This window comes from Bos javanicus, chromosome 3, assembly GCF_032452875.1.
Source record: "Bos javanicus breed banteng chromosome 3, ARS-OSU_banteng_1.0, whole genome shotgun sequence".
In the NCBI taxonomy this organism is placed as follows: Eukaryota; Metazoa; Chordata; class Mammalia; order Artiodactyla; family Bovidae; genus Bos; species Bos javanicus.
Window position 1 is genome coordinate 20,616,359 of NC_083870.1, and position 27,452 is coordinate 20,643,810.

General features: G+C 37.2%; 1 protein-coding gene across 1 annotated transcript in view; it reads right to left on the minus strand.

Moving 5' to 3' along the window:
- Positions 1-27,452, minus strand: part of VPS45 (vacuolar protein sorting 45 homolog) — a 66,645-nt gene that overhangs the window by 11,690 nt on the left and 27,503 nt on the right. Inside the window, exon 14 of the mRNA XM_061408072.1 lies at positions 13,962-14,093. Coding sequence (XP_061264056.1) covers positions 13,962-14,093 — 132 coding nt within the window. The remainder of the gene's footprint in view (positions 1-13,961; positions 14,094-27,452) is intronic.

Below are 27,452 nucleotides of genomic sequence, written 5' to 3' on the forward strand. Positions count from 1 at the left end.
AAATGAGATAATATATGAAATGAAATCAGCAGATTGTTTGGCATTACTATTATCCTAAGAGAATACATGGACAAGTGTGTAAAGATGTATATAAAATTATGTTTGTTATAGTACTGCTTATAAGAGCAAAAAGTGATAAACAATGACTATCAAAGAATATTTGTTTTGTTCATCACCATGTATAGCTTCAAGATAGCTTCTGGAATACATAAGTGCTCAGTAAGTACTTGTTGAATGGACAAAAAACTGACAATTGGTTAAATAAATTGCAGCACAATCACACAACAGAGGAGAAGGCAGTGGCACCCCACTCCACTACTCTTGCCTGGAAAATCCCATGGACGGAGGAGCCTGGTAGGCTGCAGTCCATGGGGTCGCTAAGAGTCAGACACGACTGAGCGACTTCACTTTCACGCATTGGAGAAGGACATGGCAACCCACTCCAGTGTTCTTGCCTGGAGAATCCCAGGGACGGCGGAGCCTGGTGGCCTGCCGTCTATGGGGTCACACAGAGTCGGACACGACTGAAGTGACTTAGCATAGCATAGCACACAACAGAATACCATTCGGTCATTAAAAATGACATATAAGTATTTTCATTGAAAGTACATGTATAGTATATTCCACTTTATTTAAACATGTATATGTATATATTCACAGGAAAAAATCTAAATCATCAAGACATTGACATTTCCAATGCTGAGATGGTGGTAGTATGAATATTTTTATTATCTTCTTTTTGCTTAGCAGCAATAAACTTTTTTTCCTATAAGGATTATATACTGATTTTGTAACAAAAAGCGATTTTTAATTAAAAAATATGTTTCAATATACAAATAAACTGGAATCAGGGGACACACTTAGATTTGAATCTTGGATTAATTTAATTTTTTAAAAAAGCATTGTATTAGAGTTATTCATTTATATGCCTATTTTTCCATTAGACATTGAGACATTTAATGATATAAAAAATGTTTTCATCTTTCTAACACCTTGCACAGAACCTTACACATAATAGCGCTCAATAAATACTTGTCAGTGATAGGCGATACACTCCATCACAGCTCTTGGCAATGGTGTCTTAACATTTTGTTACAAGAGAAAAATCAAACTCTCCCCCAAATCCCTACCAAGATGGTGATAGTTCCAACAGTTTCAAAACTGATTCTGAAATACCTACAAGTGAAGAAGTGTCCTCTGGATTCCTCTTTCTTTGAAATGCAAATTCTGTCATAGGATCCTAATTTTTCAGTAAATAATTCAGAGATCAAACCAACTCATGGTTACAGGAGAAGGTCCAAGTTTCTAGTGTTACTTGTTTAAGTAGAAATCTATAAAGAACCTGTTGATAATATGAATTGACATCCTCCCAGCTTCCTATTTATTTACAGAAATTCAAACTATAAACTGTTTTCTAAGCCCTAAACTGTACTCTCTCAAAAAAAAAAAAAAGAACAAATCAGAATTCTATTATTACCAACATTCAGGCATCATCTCAGGTAGTAATAAAACTAACAGCCGCCACTAGTTAATCAAATTAGTCATTTTTACCCATAGAGCAACACTGTCTTAAATCTCATTCTTAATTATCATTGGATGGCAAAAACCATGAAAGAAAACTAAACAATTCCTTACTTTTGTACTGTTTTTTCCCCTGCTTTGGTTTACAGTATTTTTTTAGTAAGCAGAAAGCATCACACAATTTCCATTAGGTAAAAACACATCTTGGCTATAAGTGACATTCATAAGCAAGGGATTTAAAAAATCATAGCTAGATAAAACTTCCTAAAATATTATTTCAACTGTGTGCTCAGACTGGAAACAAACTGAGTTCAATTCCAGCTTTGCCACTGAGAATCCCAGGGACGGGGGAGCCTGGTGGGCTCTATGGGGTTGCACAGAGTCAGACACGACTAAAGTGACTTAGCAGCAGCAGCTCCATGACTGGAAAAAGTACTTATCTGCTCTAAGCCTCATCTGAAAAATGAGGTTGATGATAATACAAATACCTACCTCACTGGGTTATGAGAATTAGAAAAAATTTAATGAATAAAACACTACTATCCCACAGAAATGAAAAGCAAGTCACAAAAGGGAGTGGCTATGTAATTTTAAATGTTCTGATAAGCACATTAAAAAGATAAAAGAAACAGGTAAAATAAATTTTAATTGTATATTTTATTTAACCCATATAACTTAGACATTATCAACTTTAAAAATTGAGATATTTTATAGTTTTTGTGTATTAAGTCTGAATCCATTATGTATTTTATACTTGTAACATACCTCAAACTAGGCTAGCCACATTTCAAGTACTCAATAGTTACAGAGGCTACTGGTTACCTTTTTGGACAGCACAGGTATAAAGTACAGTGTCTAACACATAGTATATGTTAAATAAATTTTAATTTCTTAGTGTTATCATAATCACCTCTTAAGAATTGCTATAGGTCACTGTTTCTCACATCATGTGCTCATAACACCAGCTTATATCTGGTGGTTCCCGGGCATGTCACTAAATAGCACTGAAATACATAATGAGAAAATTACTTCTGCAGCCATGGACTGCAGCCCACCAGGCTCCTCTGTCCGTGGGATTTCCCAGGCAAAAATACTGGAGTGGGTTGCCATTTCCTACTCCAGGGGATCTTTCTGTTCCAACGATCGAAGCTGCATTTCCTGCAGTGCAAGTGGATTTTTACCAATCTTTTTTATCCTTCTGACTATATCAAGGAAAAAGTGTCAGTTTGGTACTACAGTGCTATTTTTCAAATTTTTAATTTTTTAATTGAGATATAATTCATAGGCAATAAATGTTCCAATTTTAAGGATATCATTTGATGATTCTGAAGAATATATCCAGTCATGTAACCATTTCCTCCATCAAGATATAGAACATTTCTAACACCTGAGTCAGGGCTTCTTTAAAAATCAAGAAACAAACAGAAATCAAGAAGTGAAAAAAACCTCAACAACAAGAACCATGAAGTCAACCCCATGCCTCTGAATGTTGTTGTTTAGTTGCTCAGTCCTGTCCATCTCTTGTGATCCTATGGACTGCAGCCCACCAGGCTCCTCTGTCCATGGGATTTCCCAGGCAAAAATACTGGAGTGGGTTGCCATTTCCTATTCCAGGGGATCTTCCCACCCCAAGGATCGAAGCTGCGTTTCCTGCAGCGCAAGTGGATTCTTTACCAATTGAGCCAGCAGGGAAGCCTGATGTTGCTTTCCAGAAAAGTTATGGACTTACATTTCTAGTAGCAATATTTGAGACTGCCTCACTGTACATTTATCTTGAGAAAATAATTCAGAGGTAGGACAAGGATTTATCGATATACATGATGCTTACTGCAATATTTATATCAAGCAAAAATCTATAAACAATCTAAATGTTGAATAGTAATAGTTAAACAGAGATACACCCTTAAAATTGAAACTGTAGAGCTATTAGGATCATTTAAAATAATTTAAATAATATGGCATAATTAAAAGTACACTTAAAAATAAGCAAAACAAGTCAAAACTTTAAAGACAATGAATGTAATGTGATCCTAAAACTCAAAAACTTTCAAGTAAAGGAAAAAAACATCAGGAGGGGCTTCCCTGGTGGCCTAGTGGTTAGGAATCTGCCTGCCAATGCAGGGGACCTGGGTTCAATCCCTGGCCCAAGAGGATCCCACATGCTGCGGGGCAACTAAGTCCACGTGCCAGAACCACTGAGCTAGTAGGGCCCGCAAGTTACAACTACTGAGTCCACGGGCCACAGCTACTGAAGCCTGCATGCTAGAAGCCATGCATCGCAACAAGAGAAGCCACAGACGAGAAGCCCAAGCAACATAACGAAGGGTAGCCCCCACTCTTGGCAACTACAGGTAGCCTGCGTACAGCGATGAAGACCCAGCACAACCAAAAATAAAATAAATAAAAATAAATCTTAAAATAAATTAGGAGAAAATATACCAAAATATTAACAGTGGTTAGCTCTGAGTTGTCTAATAGTATGAATGATTTTGACTTTTAAACTTAATTTTTATAGTACAATAAGCATGAATTAGTTGGGGGGTAAGCCTATTTTTCTTCATCTCTCTTTGCTAGTTAGAAAGAAAAATAACTGAAAAATGAAACAATTATTGTGCAGGCTTATAGTTAATGAGGGTTTAATTGGATCCAGTGGAGTTATAGAGAACCTACTATGTGTAATCATTATTATTGGTTTGAAAGGGAATCTGGCAGTAAAAGGCTGGTTGATCTAGCGTTACCTTTCCCCCTTGTCAAAAGTCTAAAGAAAGTACTGAACTGACGGACAGCAACGCGGAAGGCTGAAGCGCTCTCTTCACACACAGTTCAGGGGCTCAGGCAATGCTGACAGCACTACTGACTACTACAGTCACCTCACCGCCCTCTTCTCCTTCACTTCTACCCTGTACTCTGAGAAGACAGGGGGATTTCATCTATTGGGAGAATAATTCTATCCGTTCTGATCTGGTTCTTGACCTCTCGGCTCACACAGCTAACCTAGCGTGTCAACTGCTTCCAGCAAGGATCCAGAACTCCTTAACACTGATTGACTTGTGAAGTCATCAGGCGAGCCAGCTCAAAACCCAAATCAAGATGCTTATTTATTTGCAAGGTAGGATCACATGCTTTGGAAACACAACTAGAATAATGATAGCCTATTGTGGTGGTGGTTTAGTCGCTTAGTTGTGTCTGATTCTTTGTGACCCCATGGACTATAACTCTCCAGGCTCCTCTGTCCATGGGATTTCCCAGGCAAGAATATTGGAGTAGCTTGCTATTTCCTTCTCCAGGGGATCTTCCTGACCCAGGGACTGAACCCAGGTCTCCTACATTGCAGGTGGACTCCTGCATTGCAGGCGGATCCTTTACTGAGCCACCAGGGAAGCCCCCAGTCTATTGTAGGTGAATACATAATGGGTATAGTTCATGTACGGGCTTCCCTGGTGGCCAAGAAGAGTAAAGAATCTGCCTGCAGGTTTGATCCCTGGCTCAGGAAAATCCCCTGGAGAAGGGAATGGCTACCCACTTGCCTAGTATTCTTGCCTAGAAAATTCCATGGACTGAGGAGCCTGGCGAGCTACAGTCCATGGAGTTGCAGAGAGTCAGACACAACTGAGCAACTGACACTTCCACTTTCACACAGTTCATTTAGTTTACTTCCCAGGTGGCACTGGTCGTAAAGCATCCACGAGACATAAGAGATGCGCGTTCAATCCCTGGGTTGGGAAGATCCCCTGGAGTAGGAAATGGCAACCCACTTCAGTATTTTTGTCTGGAAAATTCCATAGACAGAGCAGCCTGGCAGGCTACAGTCCATAGAGTCACAAAGAGCTGGACATGACTGAGAGTGCATGCACACACACACACACACACACTTAGCATGCATAGTTCATTTATACATGTCTGGGAAATTTGCATTTTTATAATAACCCCTGTTCATTCTGAACATTTTAAGATAAATAATACTTCTCTTAATTCATTTTAGCTTTGATCACCATGGTAATTCTGATAAAATATAAGTCAGATGTCATGATTCTGCTCAAAACTTTACAATACACACAAAAACTTGTACAGAAATGTTTATAGCAGCCTCATTTATAACAGCCAAAAGGTGGAATCAACTCAAATGTCCGCCACTGACAAATTTAGGTAAACAAAATATGGTATTTCATTTCACACAATGAAATACTATTCATCTGTCAAAAGTAAAGACAGCTATAACACAGATGAACCTTGAAAACATTATACTAAGTAAAAGAAGCCACTCACAAAAAATTGTATGTTACAGGCTTCCATTTAGATGAAATGTCCACAACAGGGAAATCGATAGAGACAGAAAGTAGATTAGTGGTTGCTTAAGGCTGGACGATTCTTTTTGAGGTGATGAAAATGTTCTAAAATTGACTGTGGTGGTGTTTGCACATGTCTCTGAATACACCAAAAACCACTGAATTGTATACTTTAAAGGGGGGTGAGCTGTACGGTATATGAATTTTATCTCCGTAAACCTGTTAGAAAACAAAACCCCAATGTCCTACGATGCTCTCTGACTCAGTAAAAACCAGCCCTCAAAATAGTCTCCAAGGCCCTCCATGATCTGGCCCCCAACACCTCTCTGACTGCACCCCAGACCCCAGTCTCCTTGAATACACTGCAAAATCCTGCCTTAGGACCACAGCCCTGCTGTCCTGAGATGCTCTCCCCAACATGTGTCTGGCTCATTCCCTCACTTCCTCCAAGTCTCTGTTCAGACCTCCTCTTCATGAGGCCTTTCCTGATACACTGAGTAGTGTGGCTTCCCTACTGCCTCCACACACTACAGATTTCCCTTCACTTTGCTCTACCTTTTTTCCCCCATAGAATTTATCATCTTCTGATTTACTATAAAGAATATTTATTTATTAAGTCATTATTTATTTGTCTCTGCATTAAAATGTAAGCTTCATAAGGATGAGGATCTTTGCTTTCATGCACAGAGGCATTCCAATATTCAGTAAATACAGCTGTCCTCATTTGTTCAGTAAATGTTTATCTATTCTAGAATAGATAAACTAGGCCAAAATGACTTCTCACTGTTTCACGCAGACTTTGGTGGAAATATCTGTGGTGATCTAGAACAACTTATGTCATGTATAATGCTGGAAGTTGAAATTTGAATTATTCTCCCCCTAACTGAGGATCTATTAGGCCAGTATGACTAATGAGATAAATGAAGAGGGAGGGAGTAAGGCAGGGGGAAGTACTTCCATAGGAAGGGTGAACACTGAGACAGGAGATGAGAGTCTACACACTGAAACCTGCCTGGACCCCAGAGGCAGAAAAGACTTACTGCTTAGGGCAGGCACATGCACGTGTTCAGGGTACTGTTGAATCCATTTACCTGGGTCCTTTTTCAGGGCAGGTTCTCTGCTTTCAAAAAGGCATTAAAATGATGCCCTTAAAGAAGTCCCTGTGATTGGTTACTATCTTTTATTTTTGTATTTCATTATGTAAAAAAGAAGGGAAAGCAATACAAAATTCAGATTAAACTTCATATGGCTATAGAGAGAAGAAAGTATTGACTACCTCCCTTCATTTGGAAGGCAGTTTTACTAAGAATGTTGCTAAGGAGATAATTAGCTTCTGCAAAGTTCCTTGGTGTCTTAGCAGCAAACACACATCATCTATTTTAAATAGCGTTTAAATCTAAACAAAGATAATTACAATTACACCTAATTAGAGTAGGCCCTATAGAAATAAGTCATATAACTACAAAAGACCTGTAGAACTCTGCTTAATTGTGACCAGTGTTTGAATGGTTGAAAAAATGTCATAAAAGAACTGCTTTAAAGAATTAAGGTATTACTACTTAAGAGAGAGCAGCTTAAAGCAGAACTCTGAAAAGGAAGTTGAATTTCAGATTCAACTAATATATATTTCCTTATAAAATCTAAGGGACATATATCTTCACATAACTTCTGACTTAAAACTTGGCTTACTTATGCATGGTCCCTATTCTTTCACCAAAGTTACACTGAGTTCTGGAAGTACTTCAGAGAGGGAAAGAAAAATTGCTTTTTATTTTTTATTTTTGTTTAACATTAAGATTTTGTTTCAAAACAAAAGTAAAGGTAATGTCAATGTATTTTAGAAACAGAAGGTATCCCAGGATAAAGACTTTTAAAGTTGCTACATGAGAGGTACAGATGATTTTCCAAGATGCAAGAGATCAATTTTGACCCATCTACCTATTACATTAATATCTTGCTCCAAATCATAAACTAGTAAGTGGTAGTGGTGAGAGCTGACTGTAAAATAAATCAGATTTTGCTTAATACACTAGGAAAATCCAGTGACCTGTATCCCAGAAATACCCTGAAACAGGCATTTCCCACTCGGGAAGGATAAAAGATTCTGTATCAGCCTATAACACTCCAAGCTACAAGATATGATTTTCTTTTTTTTTCCAGCCATACCTCTCGTGGCTTGCAGGACCTTAAGTTTCCCAACCAAGGCTTGAACCTGGGCCATGGCAGTGAAAGCAGTGAGTCCTAACCCCCACATTGCCAGGGAATTCTCAAGGTATGATTTCTATTTCTTGCAATGCTTACCAATCCAGATCTTCGTGGGCATGCCATATTTTACATAACTCTAAGTATAAAACAAGGGCGCTCATCATGACACATCTAAAAGTATACTGTTTCCTGGTCACCATAATCTCTCAAAATAATACTTTTGTGAGGGAAAGCTGTGTCTTTATCAGTTATTCCATTGGACTTTTTTCTTAAGAAATAACCCATGTATTACATAGGAAATTATACAGGCACCCACAAAAATTAAACCCGAACAATTCACAGAAACAAATCATTCAAACTTTCTCCCCCTATATAATTATTGCTGCTCACAGCCCTACTGTATTGAGGTATAAAGCTGATTTTTAAAAAATATTAACCTTCCCATTTACTGAGTGTCTGGGATTTCAATATGTATTAAGGGTTGTGAACTGTTAATTACTTAATAGTCTAGTAATACCCAAGGCAGTCCACAATCATCATGAAAAATGAGCCTTTCCTCTAAAAGCTGAAACTGTTGCTTTCAATTACTTGAGCCTTTACAATAACTGGTGTCTGAAATACACATTTCACTATCTTCTTACTGATAGTGAAAAATTTCACTAGTTACTTATTGCTGCTGCTGCTGCTGCTGCTAAGTCGCTTCAGTCGTGTCCGACTCTGTGCAACCCCATAGACGGCAGCCCACCAGGCTCCCCCGTCCCTGGGATTCTCCAGGCAAGAACACTGGAGTGGGTTGCCATTTCCTTCTCCAAAAGTGAAAAGTGGAAGTGAAGTCGCTCAGTCCACGGGATTTGCCAGGCAAGAGTATTGGAGTAGGTTGCCATTGCCTTCTCCATACTTATTGCTAGAGGCTATGTATTTATGAAAGTAAATTATAAAAACCAGTTTTTGGAACATTTATGTATTGCAAATATTAATTTTTTTCCAGGTTGGTAATTACCATAGCAACTCCCTTTTTCTAAAAGTTTCATTGATCAGGGGCCAGTGAACAATCCTGTCCAAGATTTTATTGAACCTTCTATTGCTAAGGATATCTGCTCAAATGTAATTTGGTATACTGCTTAACATATTATTAGGTCAGACAAAGAAATATTGAGCTGGCTAGTTGGAAGAATCTAGTCTATAGCTTTCACAAAGCTGCTTTATTTTTCTGCCTTACTTTCTTACTTTTACATTAAACATTATTTTCTCAGGACTTGGGACACTAATTTAAAGAAAAACTTAGATATTTAGGGTCTCCCTCCCATTTTTAATAAAATATAGTTTTATTCATAGTACAATTAATTAGCCAAACATACCTGAAAATACATGCATTTTTGTTTATATGTAATATGACTTAATTACAAAGAAATGTGTAAAAATCTTTGCTAATCTATCTTTCCCTCTAAATCCAAAGTATTTTTTAAATTGAAAGTGAAAGTGAAAGTCGCTTAGTCGTGTCCGACTCTTTGAGACCACATGGACTGTCCATGGAATTCTCTAGGCCAGAATACTGGAGTGGGTAGCCTTTCCCTTCTCCAGGGTATCTTCCCAACCCAGGGATCGAACCCAGGTCTCCCACATTACAGGTGGATTCTTTACCAACTGAGCTATCAGGGAAGCCCCCCTTTTAAATGGAGATACAGGTAATTAGTTTTAAAGGTCTAATACTTCAAGTTAAAGAGAAGATGCTATAGTTCTTAGGTATGGGTCATGAGGCTACAAACACTCAATGGGAAATATTAACTCTCAGAAAGATCACTTAAGAGTCAATTAGCCTTTTTAGATTCTGATAGTAAAGCCTATTTAAAAGCAGATAATTATATATACAAACATGAGAGAACTCATTTAGATTAAGAAAATAAAATCCTATATGTCTATCTAGTAGTAAAACATTTTAAAGCCTAAATTATTAAATATTACTTAGAAAATAATACATTGTCAGGCTTTCAAGTAATATTTATGAAGGAAATGAAGAATGATCAAAAGCATGGACTCTGGCTCTGAGAACTGGCTCTCTTTGTAACCATGTTTACTTGGGCAAGTTATTTAATCTTTCTGCCTCAGTTTCCATAAGCAGAGTGCTGAAAATAATAGTATATACCTTATTGAGGATTAAATGACTTAATATATGTACAGTACTTAGTAAGTGCCCAGCACATAGATGTTCAATAAATATTTACTACGATTATTATTTTTATTAGCAGGAGCAGGAACAATAGGCTTCCCAGGTGGTTCAGTGGTACAGAATTCGCCTGCCAAGAAGGAGATCAAAGTTTGATCCCTGGGTCAGGAAGATCCCCTGAGGAGGAAATGGCAACCCACTCCAATATTCTTGCCTGGGAAACTCTATGGATAAAGGAGTCTGGTGGGCTACAGTCCATGGGGTCACCACCACCAGTAGAAGCAATGGGAGAAAACTGAATAAAATAGTTGTGATATTTTGTGTCACTCAGTGCTCAAAAATATTCAATGGTACCCCACAGACTACTGAATTAGGTACAAAATACTCAGTTTGACATTTTAGAATGCACCGCTAAGCTTCCGAATATCACCTAATAGTTTTCAAATTAGAGTAAACTTCATGTAATGTTACTACCAATTTAAACTTTTCCAAGATCACAACCACACTTATACTTCCATTTCTGAAATGAAGGCCAACTAGATAAGGTGGAATTAAATAAAGCATATAGAAATGCTGGATAAAAAAATGACAAACATACTTTTAATTGAATAGCTAAACCTCTTAAGAAATTAAGGGAAACTAAGTCATCACAAAAAGGGAACCAAAACTTAGGTTGGCAAGTATAAACCAATGCTTGTGACTACCCGATAAGTACATGGCAACGTTTATAAACAAGGACACTGTATTTTAACAGCCACAAAGGATCAGGATCCAGGGTTTAGGACTCAGTAAGAAAGGGAATTAGAATTAAGACTCTTGAGTAATTGAGAGGCCCTCATTGAAAAGAAGGAATAGAAAAACAAAAATCTGCACAGGAAGATCACAAGGAAACTTAAAATAAACAGGTATAGGTTCTGCATGGTTCAGGAACTCTTCAGGACAGAAGTTAACATTAAAAAAGTTCTGAACTGATAATACTCTTTGGGTACCTGGTCTAAATGAAATAAAAACTACGCAGAAGAGCTATATCTTCAACTTAGGCCCCTCATGAGTCTTCTCTAAGATAACTCATAACCCCAAATTACAGAACACATGTAGATATGAGTCATCATGAGTTAATATCAGCAGGCACAATAGCAGAATTAGATCTCCAAGGACTTCAGATAATAGAATTAATATGGTTAAAGAATAATTTGAAAAGGATTTGAAAACATGAGAAAAGAAGAAATTAACAAAAAATCAGGCAAATTGGAAAAAGAAGCAAATAGAACTTACAAGCTTAAACACAGATTAGGCATGGCTGAAAAGAGAATTACTGTATTGAAGTAGTAATATGAAAAAAATTACACAGGAGACAGCACAGAGAGATAACAGGTAGATAATATAAATAAGAGGTTAAGAGACATGAAAAAATAGATAAATGCCTAACATATAGCTAACAGGAATTCCAGAAGGAGGGAATAGAGGAAGTAGAAAAAATGCAGTATTTAAAGAAATAGTGACTGGAAAATTTCCAGAAATTATGAAATGCCAAACATATATTTTCATACCAACTAAAATAAATAAAAATAAATTCACATTTAGATGTATAATACTGAAACAAGAACATCAAAGACAAAAAGATAATCTTAAAAAGAGCCAGAGAAGAAAATATTGCCTCCAGATGAGACACAATTATAGATGTTGAGAGTAGACTTCCTAATAGCAACAACTGAAAATAGTATTTCATGGTCATCTTCTTTTTAAAAATTTTTTCATTTTGGCCACACCACACAGCATGTGGGATCTTAGTTTCCCAGAGATGGGACCCATACCCCCCTGCAGTGGAAGTGCAGAGTCTTAACCACTGGACCATCAGGGAAGTCCCTGTATTCTGGGACTGTCTTCTGATTTCTAAGTGCTGGGGAAAAAAACCAAACTATTAACCTGAAATTCTAAACTTGGCTAAACTAAGATATTTTTAGACAAAAACATCAAGTTGACCATGACCTGAAAGAACTACTATGTTTCTAGTAAGAAGAAAATCGGATCGGAAAGAAGGACCAGGATGAAGAGCGAGGAGAAGTAAATATGTGGAAAAAATACTGAAAATAAATACTGAAAATAATGATTCATTTGGGGTTATAAAAAAAAGTGGAATAAAAATGCTGGACAAATGTAGTTTATAAGTTGAAGGGGATTAGAGATTTGTCTAAGGATCTATTTGTAAGAAAAGTAGAACTGATTAATTTTAACCATTCTGTATTCATTCAACAAGTATCTTTTATGGACAGGTAAAACTATAATAACAGAAGTCATAAGAGCTATTATTTTACATGGAGTTGTGCAAAAAAGGGGACGTGAGGCATAAGGAAGGGTTCCAGAGGTGCTGATAACATGCTGTTATCTGATTTATGTGGTGGTTACATGGATGTACTCACTTTGTGTTATTTCATTGAGTTGTCTGCTTATCATTTGTATATTTTTCTGTGTGTAATTATGTATGTATGCACATGTAATATTTCTGCAAATTTTATAAAAATAAGCTCAACACACAGTTTACACCAAAATAAAACTTTGATAGATTATAAATACAATTTGATAGATTATAAATACAAAAAAACTTTAAATACAAGCCCTAAAAGTCATGGGAAAAAATAGAAGTTAGTATTTATATAATCTTGACTGGGAAAGAACTTTCTAAGCATGACATCAGAGGCAAAAATCATTGGTAACTCTGACTACATAAAAGTTAAAAAAAAGAAAAGTTTTATACAACAAAACAAAAATACCAAATAGAGGAAAATATGTTTTGCAAAATACATAACAGAAAAATGGTCACTATCCTTTATATAAGTGACAAAGAACATGAATTGGAAATTCACGAAAAGAAATACATAAATGGACAGTGAGCTCTGGAAATCGACAAAGAGGTTAACTAATTTGCATAAACTCACAAAAATGGTAAGAGGGAAGATTCGAATCCAGTCTATCTTACCTTTCAATTAATATTTGTTTAATGAATGATTATATATTTAGAACTATAAGAAGTTTTTACCACAGACTACAAAATGCAGGTTATAAAACAGAAAGCTCAATGAGGCAAATAATACAAAGTGAAAAAGTACACAAACACCTCTAATGCCTTCCTGTGTATCTATGTATACATGGCTCAGCATGGATCTCTCAGGGCTCCCAATCATTAAATTTAACTATCATGCCATGGGTCTCTAGTTTCCTCTTCATCCTTTGTCCTTCCTACCTTTAGCTTCCAAACTAATCTTCCTAAATTACTGTGACCTTCTTGTAACTGTACTGCTTGAAAACTTTCAATGATTCCTCATTTTCTACATAAGGAAGCAGAAAAAAATTCTTCGGCATAGAATTCAAGGCCTTCCACAACTATGGCATTCAGGTAACCTTTTCACTTATTACATACATTCCAGCTAGTTGACTACTTGCTGTTCTTTTTCTATGTATGTTGTCTACAGCTTTCCGTTACTTGTTCACGTGGTTAAATCTGCCTAGAATGTGCTCTCCCGCCTTATGTCCATTTTTTTCTCCAAGGCTCAGTTTCCACACTATCATCTTCATGAAACTAGTTTCTCTTAGCCACTCAGAATCCACGGCTCTTTTACCTCTCTCTCCAGGCACTTATTTTCTTATTTTTTACGTTATATCTTTATCTTACTCATTTTCGTATTCAGTTTAGTCAGCACTGACATTACTTCTCCTACATGAAGGGAGTTTAAGTCTTCTTCTCTGGGAAAGGGGAAAGAGTTACAGGGCTGAATGTTCTCCCTTACCTTTTCGTGTTGTGCACCGTGGTTCCTCCTAGGACAATCCTCACTCCAGGAGTGGTACGGTTCAGGTTATAAACCGTTAGAGCCTCTTCATAAGTGGCTCCTCCAATGATAAACACAATGATATCCTGAGGTCTGCAATAATAAAGAAAGTTAGTTTTATAGGATAAGGGGGAAAAAAGGCAAAGATGTGCTGTACTATTATACACACAGTTTTAATTTCTGAATCTTTCTTTTTTGGTAAAGGAAGCAGAATTAAAGCAGAATAGAATAAAAGGTTTAAAAAAAGTTTTAATTATCTCAAATTGGCAGGAAACAGAGCAGGAAATGCTGAATAGTGATTTGCTTTCTGTTTATGAGCGGATGTCTTATAATTTCTGTGCTGTGGATTTCAGAATAGCACAATAGTGTTTGCTAGAACCAAATGTAGAAATATTCTTTTATATTCAAGAGGCTGAAGAGTACTTCACTGTGATATGATATCAATATAACAGTAATTTATGCTTACACATCTCCTTTCATATATAAGCCCTTTGTCAAATACTTAGTACAGTGTCATTACAGTGGCTTCTGTCCAAGCACCTCAAAGTATTTTGGAAAGTACTGGTATATTTGGATGTCCCCATAACACGGGATCTAGAAACATTTAGTATTTTGAGTGCAAAAAAAGAATGGGACACATAAATTAATTCTAGAATCCCACCTCTTCTTAAAATCTTTGTTCCTCAATCCTTTGACAAACCAAGAAAAAGAAACCATGGAAACAAACAAAGAACTCGTGGGTGGTTGATACGGGACACTCTGACACATCATCTCAGTCACTAGCCTCATTTAGGTCATACTGTGTTGTTTCACTGTTTCAATCGTTATCAAAATGGCTTTATAACAAAAGTGAGTAGTCCTCCTATTAGGTCCTTCTGTAGATATTAACAAGAAGGAGATCTTGTTATTTTCCCTTGTTTCTACATTATTTTCAAAATTGTCAAAGTTTGCTCTTTTCTCATGTCATCAAGAGGAGATAAAATTACTTAATCTTAGTAGGCAAGTAACTTTGTTAAATCACTTACTGGACATTACTTAAAATTACATCAAGTAGAAGCATCTATTTTGGAGGTTACAGCACAAAATTAAACAGAAACATCTTTAGTCAAAGGATATGCATGCTTATGTATAAATCATGAAAAAAAAGCTCCCCAAAGCCCCAACAACCCTACACTGGCCTTTCTGTTTGTCTGTCTTATTCTAAAACATCTTAAAGGAATCACTAACCAAGAGAGTATTTGTTCTTGTGGGACTTCATGAAAACAGAATCAGAAATTGTGGCTATTTAAAAACGTTCCGGTGCAGCCATTATGGAAAACAGTAGGGAGGTTCCTCAAAAAGCTAAAAATAGCACTGCCATATGATATAGCAACCCCACTCCTGGGCATATATCCAGGCAAAACTATAACTCAAAAATATTCATGCACCCCTATGTTCATAGCAGCACTATTCACAATAGCCAAAACATGGGAACAACCTAAATGTTCACTGACAGATGAATGGATAAAGAAGATGCGATACACAAATACAATGGAATGCTACTCAACCATAAAAATGAATGAAATAAAGCCATTTGCAGCAACATGGATGGACCTAGAGATTATCATTCTAAGTGAAGTAAGTCAGAAAATATGACACAAATGAACTTATTTATGAAGTGGAAACAGACTCACAGTAAGAGAGAACAGACTTGTAGCTGCCAAGGGGAAGGGGAAATACAAGAGGGATGGACTGGGAGTCTGGGGTCAGTAGATGTATTACATATGGAATGGATAAACGAAGTCCTACTGGATAGCACAAGGAAATACATTCGGTATCCTGTGATAAACCATAGTGGAAAAGCATATAAGATGAAAGTATACATGTGTATAATGGAATCACTTGCTGTACAGCAGTAATTAACACAACATGGTAAATCAACTACACTTCAATTAAAACACAAAACAAACCAAACAAATATTCAGAGACTCCCCTAGTGGTGCAGTGGACAGGAATCTGCCTGCCAGTGCAGTGGGCACAGGTTCCATCCCTGGTCCAGGGAGATCCCACGTGTCGCGGAGCAACTAAGTCTGTGCACCACAACTACTCAGCTTGTGCTCTACGCCCAGGAGCCACAACTACTGAGCCCACACGCTGCCATTACTGAAGCCTGCGCACCTGGAGCCTGTGCTCTGAAACGAGAAACCACCGCAATGAGAAGCCTAAGCACTGCAACTAGAGAACAGCTGCTGCTCACTGCAAGTAGAGAAATAAGTCTAGGCAGCAAGGAAGACTCAGCACAGCCAAAAGTAAAATAAAGAAAAAAAAATTAAAAATATATTCAGATAATCTCTGAGCTTCAGAGATACCCAATGAAGACTCCCAAAAGAAGGGACAGTTATTTTGCAATTGATTCAGCAGAGTCAATTATGACATTTCTATGTGAACTTGGGACTTAAAATTATGCCTTTGAAATGTTACTTTTTAAGCCAAAATAAGCTTCATTCAAATCTACCCACTGGAAAAAATGTACTTAGCACCACAATGCTTTAAGTGTCACATAGTGCTATATATTCTACAATCATTTTCTTAATTTTAAAATATATTGTTTTGGTGAATTCCCTGTTGGTGTGGTGGCTAGGACTCTTGTGCTTCTACTGCAGATGGCCCTGACTTATTTTGGGTAGGGGAACTAAGACCCCACAAGCTGTGTGGCATGGCCAAAATAAAATAAAATATCTGGCTTTGACTAGATAAATGTTTGCATATGGTATAACATAAAAAAGGGTATATTGTAGAAAAAAAAAAAAGAAAAAAAATGCTTTCTTCTCACCTCAGTACTCTTGTACCCCAGTTTCTTTCTAGAGGCAAACACTTACTCATCTCTTATGTATATCCTTTCAGAGATACTATGTGTATAAATTTGTGTATATACATGTATTCACAAATTTACATATTTTTATTATAAGATACATGCATATATATGTATATATTTAGTATGTATTTTATATACAGTTTATAAACTGCCTTTTATATATGGCTGTGTGGACATATTGTGCATTTAACATTCTGGTAGTTATCTCCAAGGTGCTCCACTGATGTCATTCTACCAGCAGTTCAGGAAAGTGCCTACTTTCCATATCCTGTGAGTACTGTGTAGGCTTCTGATCCTTTTAAATTGAGTTGATCATTTGGTCTTTCTCAAAATTCTTTTTTACTTGGTTTCCAGGACATCATATTGTTTTGGTTTTCTTCCTACTTCATTGGTTTACATTTTTCAGTGTCTCATGATGGTCTCATCTCATCTCCTTGACCTCTTAATGGTGGAATGTCCAGAACCCAGTCACTGGTCCTCCCTTCTTCTTGATCTACACTTACTCCCTGGATCTGGCTAATGTAGTAGCCACTAGCCACATGCTGCTGCTGCTGCTAAGTCACTTCAGTCGTGTCCGACTCTGTGCGACCCCACAGATGGCAGCCCACCAGGCTCCCCTGTCCCTGGGATTCTCCAGGCAAGAATACTGGAGTGGGTTGCCATTTCCTTCTCCAATGCATGAAAGTGAAAAGCAAAAGTGAAGTCGCTCAGTCGTGTCGACTCTTAGCGACCCCATATGGCTATTTAAATTTAAATGAATTAAAATTAAAAATGCAGTTCTTCAGTGTAACTGGCCTTATTTTAGTGCTCAAAAGTCATATGTAGCTAGTAGCCTGTCTTATTAGATAGCATGGATGTATAGTACATTTCCATCATGTAGAAAGTTCTATTGAACTGCACTTCCCTAGGTGATTGCACTTAGTTCTGTGGTTTAAAATGCATTTATCTGCTGATGATTCCCAAATCTCTATATCTAGCCCAGATCTCTCTCCTAAAGGCTAGCCTTAAGTATCTATTTGACATTTCTACTTGGCTGTTTAGTTTACATCTGAATTCAGCATGTTCAAATCCCTAATCTCCTCCAAGCTTGTTCCACATATAGCTCTCCCCATCTTAGCTGATGGCCAATCTATCTTTTAACTTGCTTAGGACAAAAACTTCAGAGTCATCCTAATTTCTCCTTTATGGCTGGTGTGAGGCATATAAGTTAGAGATATAGTGAGAGGAGCCTGGAAAGTCACTGGAGCCTGGCTTGCTGCAGTCCATGGGGTCACCAAGAGTCAGACATGACTTAGGCACTGAACAACACAGTGAGAGGGAGAATCTCGAATCTCATAGGTCATGGGGGGATCACCAAAGGGCTGTAACAGGTTACCATGATCAGATTTGCCTTTTTGAATGATAATTTTGGCAGCTATGTGAGAATGAATTGGGGGCTGCTGGTGGGAAAATTTGGGGAACAAAAGGCTATTAAGACTTGTGGGAAGATATGATAAAATTTGGAACTAAGAAATACCAGAAGTGGAGAGGAAGGACTGGACATAGAAGATACAAAAAATGTAGACTCTTCAGTATTTGGTCAATTATTAAATGTGAAGGATGAGGATAAAAGAAGAATCCATGATAACTTTAAGAATTCTGGCTTTGGTGACTAGCTATAGTAGTTTAAGTTTGAGAACAAAGAAAGCAAGACTGACTGACTTAAAGGAAGACAAAAAGATGCTGTCTTTGAGATACCTGTGGAACATCCCAGTGGAGTTGTCCACCAGACATCTGGACATTGAGACCTGGTGATTTCCCTGAAAACAAGTGGCAACTGAAGCCATGAAAACGGATGAATTCTACCTAGGGAGATCAAGAAGAGTGAGAAGAGAACCAAAAGACAGAGTTGGGAGTGGATTCTTTAAGATTTACAGGAAAAGCAAGAAGAGTAGCTAGCAAAGGCTGCTGAGAAGGAGATTGTCAGAAAGGTAGGGGGAGAAGCAGAGGGAGAGGCCAAGAGATGAGTCTTAAGAAGCACAGAATGGTTAAGTGAGGATTGAAAGAGACCACTGTGTATATTCTTGCAATGCAACTTTTCAAGAAATGTTTCAGTGTATTAGAGTGAAGCAAGAAGCCAGGGTATATGGACTGAAGAAGTGAGGAGTGAAGGCAGTAACTTTATCCAAGAAGCTTGACTGTGAAGGGAAGATAGGTTAGAAGAGAACCCTGACTCAAGGGCTTTAAACTTATTACTTAACAGAGAAACCTGAGTAAGTGTGGAGCCTGCAGGAAAGTAACCAGAGGAAGACAAGCTGAAAATACAGAGGAAGAGGGAGAGGGAGAGAAAGAGAAAGGAGAGACAGTGCAAATAATTTCAAGAAAGGCTTCAGAAGCGATGGTAGGAGTCTAAAACTAGTGATAGCAAAGAGGTTAGTTCTAAATAAGGAAAGGATGTATTTCCTTTAGAATGAAGGAAGGAGATAAAGGTAGATATATCTAACTAATCCTATACACATGGGCTAGACACTGAGGGTGGAGAAGGCAACGGCACCCCACTCCAGTACTTTTGCCTGGAAAATCCCATGGATGAAGGAGCCTGGAAGGCTGCAGTCCATGGGGTGGCGAAGAGTCGGACACAACTGATCGACTGCACTTTCACTTTTCACTTTCATGCATCGGAGAAGGAAATGGCAACCCACTCCAGTGTTCTTGCCTGGAGAATCCCAGGGACGGGGCAGCCTGGTGGGCTGCCGTCTATGGGGTTGCACAGAGTTGGACACGACTGAAGCGACTTAGCAGCAGCAGCAGACACTGAGGGAGCTAATGTCTGACACGTGCAATTTTTTTCACTGTGAAGCAGAAACACTGGTGTTGGTTAGGTGACTTGGAGATTATGGCAAACATTCTAAACTGATGTGGTGAATAAGACAGAGAGAGAGGGTTCTCCTCTCTCTTTATGTATCTAAGGATACATAAATCTGATTGAGTACCCCTGAAGGCCCAAGTGAGGTGAGAAACAATGAATTTGTAGTGGCCCTAATATATAATTTGTATAATCACCTCTAGTCGTACAGAGAAGTAGATATGAGCCTTAAGGCTGTTACTAATCCAATAGTAATCTGGTGCTTTAGACTATACACCAGATTATTTTATAAACTTCCTATAAATTTATAAATCCTTTATAAACTTATAGGAAAGCATCATCACTGTCTACGAATGACTAACATTTTCTACACTATCAAGGTTTTTTCCTTCACATCTTTGCTTCTAGTTACTGGCCAGCTTTTTCTTGCAGAAAAATTTGCTTAAGAGTTATATAACAGTGATAGTATATTTTTCTGCAAAGTATGATGATCTCTCAATTATTCGGAGACTGAATATTCAGGCAAAATACAGGTCCTTGTCTTTTCTTACATCTGATATGTGTTGTTTCAACTCTTACTAATATTTCTACAGAAGTATTTCTCTTAGAAATACTAGTATTTCTAAGATTTCTATGAATATCTAAAACTCAAGTTCCGCTCTTGTCAGGATCTTTAGGGGTTTATTTCATGAGAAAGGGATCAAATAAACTACAATTGGTTGTAACTTTAAAAACTGATATGAGTCCCTGTAACTTTTACCATAGCAAAAGTGAATAATGAATAATCACTAAATTTCTAAGGATATATGTTTTTAATTCTTCCCAATATATTGATTCTAGAGGTACCAGTGATTCTGAGATAATAATGGCTTCTCAAGTGCAGTCTCAACTGGTTTAATATTCATTAAAGGACGAGTTCTGTGGGGAAAAAAATCGAATGTTGTAAGAATGTGCCATCAAGAAGACATTCTACCAATATTTGGTCTATGTAGGGTCTACCAATAGGTCTAGCTATCTAGGGCTAGCCTACATATTTAGAAAACAAGAGGAGAAAAAATACAGGCAGTCACAGTATTCAGAAATAATAAAATCCTCAAAATTGAAATGATTTTTTGCCAGAAAATGAGTATTTTTTACAGTAACATTCCATAAGCAGTGCTCTTTACATTAAGGGATGAATACAGCCTGAGACCCATCTTGCAACTTATTTTCAATAAATACTCATGAATTACACAGATTGCTTCATTAAGAATAAGGGAAGCAGGTTTCTCTCTTACAGGGGTACACGTGACTGACAAGTGGAACTGGACAGTAACACTTCGTTTTGAGGTCCTGGTCTGATAAGTGTGTGTGCATGCTTAGTCGTGTCCACCTCTTTGTGACACTGTGGACTGTAGCCCACCAGCCTCCTCTGTTCATGGGATTTTCCAGGCAAGAATATTGGAGTGGGTTCTATTTCTTCCTCCAGGGGATGGTCTTGCCCCAGGGATCAAACCTGAGCCTCCTGTGTCACCTGCACTGGCAGACAGATTCTTTACCATATGAGCCACCTGGAAAGTCCCTGGTCTGATAAGTCAATTTAAAAAGCAGCTGAGCAGAGTAACAAGGCTCATCCTGGAACATGATGTTGCTTTTCCATAGCTGCCCTCTGCCAATCATCTGCTTCTAGAGTATATATCTTTCTTATGGAAAAGAAAGGCAAGAACTGGGAAGGAGTAAATTCAAGTGGGTTTCTAACACAGCCAGAGAATACTACATTTTAGTTTGATAATTTCAGGGTGCCAGAGTATTTTCGTATTGCTGGAGAGGGAAGAAAATGTCACTGGTGGTAACTGTGAGTTTAGGTTGTATCAATGTAAGGACAAACCTACATAGGGATAGGCTAATAGAACTTTACTCAGTTGTGTATCTAACAGACATGATTATGTCACATTTGGTTATGAAAACATTAATAAATGTATCTTCCTGCACTTCCTACTACTTAGGCTGGCTTAAGGAAGAACATCGGTGGAAAAAAATAAAAAATCTCTGACATTTTTCCATTTAATTCCTTTCTCTGGTGAATTTTAAAAGTAGATGTTCTGATGAGGCCAACAGTAAAACATTTTTATATAATGGTTAAAGGTAAGTGGAATACACAAGTTCAATTCTTTGTACACATCTTCCTGTGCTCTGTAATTCACCATAGCAACTGAAAGCATTAATTAATGCAGATAGCAAACATTAGAAAACATTAGTCTGTTCATGCTGTATATAGATATACAGGGACACCTTGAGAACCCAACGAATTTATACCCTATTCCCAGGTGGTTCAGTGGTGAAGAATCTGCCTCCCAAGCAGGAGATATGGGTTTGATCCCTGGGTTGGGAAGTTCCCGTGGAGAAGCAACCCACTCCAGTATTCTTACCTGGGAAATCCCAGGACAGAGGAGCCTGGCAGGCTACAGTCCATGGGGATGCAAAAGAGTTGGACTAAATGGCAACAAATTTTATTGGAAGATAAAAACATTTATACAATATTTCTGGAAATCATTACTTTAATCATTAATCATTAAGTTAAGCAGAAAAACTTAAAACTTTTAAGAGGCAATATTTTACCTATTTTGTGGGCTGTTATAGCTAAAATTCAAATTTTTGAATTAGTACTTACAGATGGTTAAAGATCATATGCGCATGGATTGGAGGAGAAAAGGCCAATGAGAAAGGGCTGCTGCTTCCATAGAAACAAAAGCAAGATTCTACTCGGTTGGTACAAATGTGAACGAGTAATTCCTTTTTGAATTCTACTAAATTTGGAATGCCTGACCAGATAGCTTCATTTTCTCATCACATGTTTCAGTTGCTTGTTTTTATCAGGGATAAAAAGCAATTCTGGAGCAAGAAAAAAAATTTAGCCTCAATGAGATCTGTGGAAAGTACCATCTGCGGAGAAAGATCAAACCTAACTTGTGGATATAGCTACACTGCCAAACAGGTTAACCACTAACTCAGCTAAGGGCTAAAACATTTCTACAATCATTCCTGGTTTTGCAAAGTTGTGTTCTTGCCAGATCTCCTTTGATATCTTCTACTATTACAGTAACAACAAAATCAAGAAGTTCTATCATGATGACATTTAAGTTAACCATAAAGATGACTATAATCAATGACTCTTTTAAATGTGATGATCTAAGGTGAAGACAGTGACTAGAGCTTAGGGTGGGGCTAAGTGAATACAGAATCAAAATACTGTACAGGCAAACTGCAAACATCGAAATTTTCTGGTAATATCAATCAAATTTATTCAGTTTAAATTTCCCAACTCTAAGTCTTGTCATGTCAACCACTACAGGTGGCTACATAAGAAATCTGACAAATCTACTGAACATCTATATGTAAAGCACTGTGTTAAATATTGTGAAAAACCCAAATATTAATAAAACATAGTTCTTACTTTAAGATTAAGTACTTAATACCTAGTGGGAAAGATAGATGTGTATACAACTACTGTCTTTTTTTTTTTTTTTTACAACTACCGTCTTAATATCCAGAGGTAACCATTATTAAAAATTTCTTATTTATTCTTTCAGATATATTTACTGTATTCATAACCACACATGTGTTTGTGTATATATATGTGAGTGAGTGAGTGAAAGTCACTCAGTCATGTCCGACTCTTTGCGACTTTCCAGGCCAGAATACTGGAGTGGGTAGCCTTTCCGTTCTCCAGGGGATCCTCCCAATCCAGGGATTGAACCCAGGTCTCCCATATTGCAGGCAGATTTTTTACCAGCTGAGCCACAAGGGAAGCCCGCATAGATATATAAATATATGTATAGTCAAGCACAGACTTATTTATATACACCTATGTACGCAATCACATTTATGCTAATATACAGTTTTACACAAAAGGGGTATTATAGCATCTTGATTTTCTATCTAACATATCCTAGAAAGTTTTTGGTATCACGCCATGAAGAGTTATGCCATTTCTTAAGAAGAATGCACAGCAATGTACTATAATCTAGGTAGCCAGTTCTCCATTGAAAAATATTTACCTTGTTTCTGGGTGGGTTTTTTTTTTTTTTTGGTCACCATTACAAATGATGTTTTGGTAAATATCCTTGTGTACATGTCTTTGTGTACTTGTGCGAGTATATCTATATGGCAAATTTTTATAAGTATATTGTTTAGCAGGTCTTTTCAAGTCCTCTGCAGCCTTCCTTCTGTTAAAAACAGGGCCAGGAGGCGGTAGACGCATCTTCTGTGCCTCCTACCACAGCTTCATAGCCAATTTTCTGCCTTCTTCACAATTTTCATTGTCTCAGAAGCTCATGACATAGTTGCACTGTTTTCTCCTGACCTCCTTTCCTGGTCACTCTCTTATTCCCTGAAGACTTTAACTCTGGTTTACTGTCCTCCTTTTCATTCCTGCTCCTTTCAAGATTTTCAGTGACTTTTAACATCATCTCACATCCCAGTCTCCTCACCCATACTGATTTGTTCTTCCATCCTTCACAGCCACCAACACCCATGATTATAATATAAACGTTTTCATTACAAGTATCTGCAATACAAAAGGGCTCCCTTGGTGGCGCAGCTGGTAAAGAATCAGCCTGCAATGTGGGAGATCTGGGTTGGGAAGATCCCCTCGAGAAGGGAACGGCTACCCACTCAATCTTGAATACAAGACTTCTTTCTCTAATAACCAGTCCTTCAACTTTGAACTCACTTATGCTAATATCTCTACTAAGAAATAATTCCTTGACCTCATCAATACCTCCAATTCATTCAACAATACTTTTTTCACTATCCAATACCTTCCTTTTTTTTCATTTCCCCAAATCCTGGCTGAACCCAGCTATCAGCCTTCTCTTCATTTACTCTAGCGCAGCTAAAACCTGCTAGAGAAAAATCACACAACTCGGCTCATGGGCTGTATTTTAAACTAACAACACAAAACTCCAATGGGCACTCAACCCTGCTTAGAAGTTTTACTTACATTTCCCTAGTAAATTTGATTCCAAGCCTAAAAATAACAATTTCACAATGTTTTTTATCCTGTACCTCACCTAATAGCTTGATGTCATATTTTACTGAAAAAATAGAAGTAATCAGACAAGGTGGTTTCCATGTTCTCACCATCAAAGCTACTACAGTGAAAGAAGCACCTCTGCTCCCATCAAAATCTCCTCTGCTTGTGTTCTAGCTCCCTCAGACTTCACTTCTGCAACTCTTCCCCCTTCTCTTCTGCATTACCTATTTCTCTTTCTTTAGGATAATTCTCATCAGATTATAAGTGTGCTCTAGAATTTCTCTTTCCCCCAAGCCCACAGTCTCTTCTGACTATGATCCCATTTTCTGACCCTCTTCATGTAAAACTTCTTAAAAAGTGTTACATACATCTATCTGTCATCTCTATCTTATTTCTTGTAACCCTCTCTAATTTGGCTTCCAAACTCACTGAAACTGGGGAATAAAGTCATCGAAGACCTTCATATTGCCAAATCTGATGGATTTTTCACTGTCCTCAACTTTTTATGTCTCAGAAGACTAGTCTTTAGGTAACCACTCACTCCTTGATCTTTATGACATCAAGCTTTTCTGATTTTCCTCCTGTCTGTCTCTTCTTCAGTCTCTATTGCTGACTCCATATCCTCTATTCAGTGCTTAGTCCTGGACTCTTTCTTTCCCCCTTCTATGCTCTCTCCCTGAGTGATCTAATCACCTTTAAAGGTGACATAGCTTTAAGTCACCAAAATCTTGACGACTTCCAATTTAGCACTGAACATTTCCAATTATCTAACAGACATCTGCAATTTAACAATAAAACTCTTGACTTCCTTCTAAAACCTGAGAATTATTCTTGACTTCTCTCTTACCCATGTCCCATTACTCTACTCCCATTAAGTAAGTCTATTGATTCTACCTTCGCTCCCAGGCTCCTTATCCAAAGCATCCTCATTTCTTACCTGGACTACTGCAGCCACCTCCTAAGTAGTCTTTCTGCTTCTAATTTTACCTTCAATGATCCATGCTCCCCAAAAGCTGATCTTTTAATACATGGTTCAGTTTATGTCATTTGAATGTTTAAAGCTCTTTAGTGGCTTTCTATGCCACTTAAAAACAAAAAACAAAAAAAATCTTTACCAGGGCCTACGAGACCCCATGTGATCCAGCCCTACTTCTCAACTTATTTCCTCCTTACTTGCTATGCTCCAACTGCACTGGATTTTTTTCTGTTCCATGAACTTGCCAAGTTTTCTTTCTTCAAGGACTTTGTTCTGGTGTATCCTCTGCTTATGATGCTTTTCTTCCTCATCATTATGTGATTGGTTCTTTCTTGTAATTCAAAACTCATCTTCAATATCACTTCTTTAGAGAGGTTCTCTCCATCTGAAGTAGCCCTCCCCACCTTGACAAAGTACTCTGTAGCTTATTATCCTATTTATTTCCTGAATAGCACTTATCTCATCCAAATTATATTTTTTATTTGTTTACTACTTTACTGTCTGTCTCCTTCATGTAAGTTAAGGCAGGTTCTTTGCCTTTCCTGTCACTTCTACTTCCCCAGCATCTTAAGCAGTTCTTGACATATAGAAAGCATTCAAATATTTGTTATAAAAAAGGATGAAGCAATTGAATTATTAACATATATTTAGGTAATAGTGACAAATGCTTTAACAGATGCTGACAACTGATAAATTGTGCATTTTGCTGGAAGAGCATCATTTTGAAATTTATTTGGAAACGAATTCCCCAAATTAGAAAGGTTTGCTGTCATGAACTAATCATCCACTCTTCTGGTGATCTATTATGTCCCTTTAGCTAATTTCTTGTTCAATAATTCTTATATGAAATTCATAAGAAAAATCAATATTTTTACTTTTATCATGTTAATTAGAAGGCTATTTAATAGAGTTATACTGTTTTTCAAAAAGCCACTCAGGTGAATAGCTTTGGGCTGGCTTTCCTTTTTACCACTTTGCTTGACATTTCTAAATTTTGATTCCAAATGAGTATACTGTCTGAATTTAACCCCAGATGTTCTGCTTCTCAACCCTGGATTTTTAAAAAGAATTTTTTTCATACATGATATTTTACATGTTTCAGTCCAGGTTCAATGCATGATACTGGATGCTTGGGGCTAGTGCACTGGGACGACCCAGAGGGATGGTATGGGAGGGAGGAGGGAGGAGGGTTCAGGATGGGGAGCACATGTATACCTGTGATGGATTCATTTTGATATTTGGCAAAACTAATACAATTATGTAGAGTTTAAAAATAAAATAAAATTAAAAAAAAAATAAAAAAATAAATAAAATAAAATTGAAAAGAGAAAAAAAAAAAAAGAATTTTTTTCTGTTCTGTTACCAGACTACAGAGTTTTTTTAAGAAAAAAAGTGAAAAAATACATTTTTATCATACAAAAGTTATTTATGTACCTCAAAACATTTTTCTCCTTTTGGAAATTTATTACATTCATAAAACACTATTCTTCCAAGGCCTTAGATTACAATTAGCTGAAATAATAGAAGAATTATACCAACAGTAACAATTCGCAAATCAATCTATCTAATAGGATTCAGCTACATATATTAGGCTCTTTATAATATGTGGTCCCAATAAAAAATACATAAATTTTTTTTTGTATAGAATTTATAACTAGGTAGAATTTATGTATATTTAAAATTTCAGGTTGGCTTATGTAAGTTTATTCTGGACAAGCTTTGTTTTTATTAAAACTTAACAAACCACCGGATTAAAATGACAA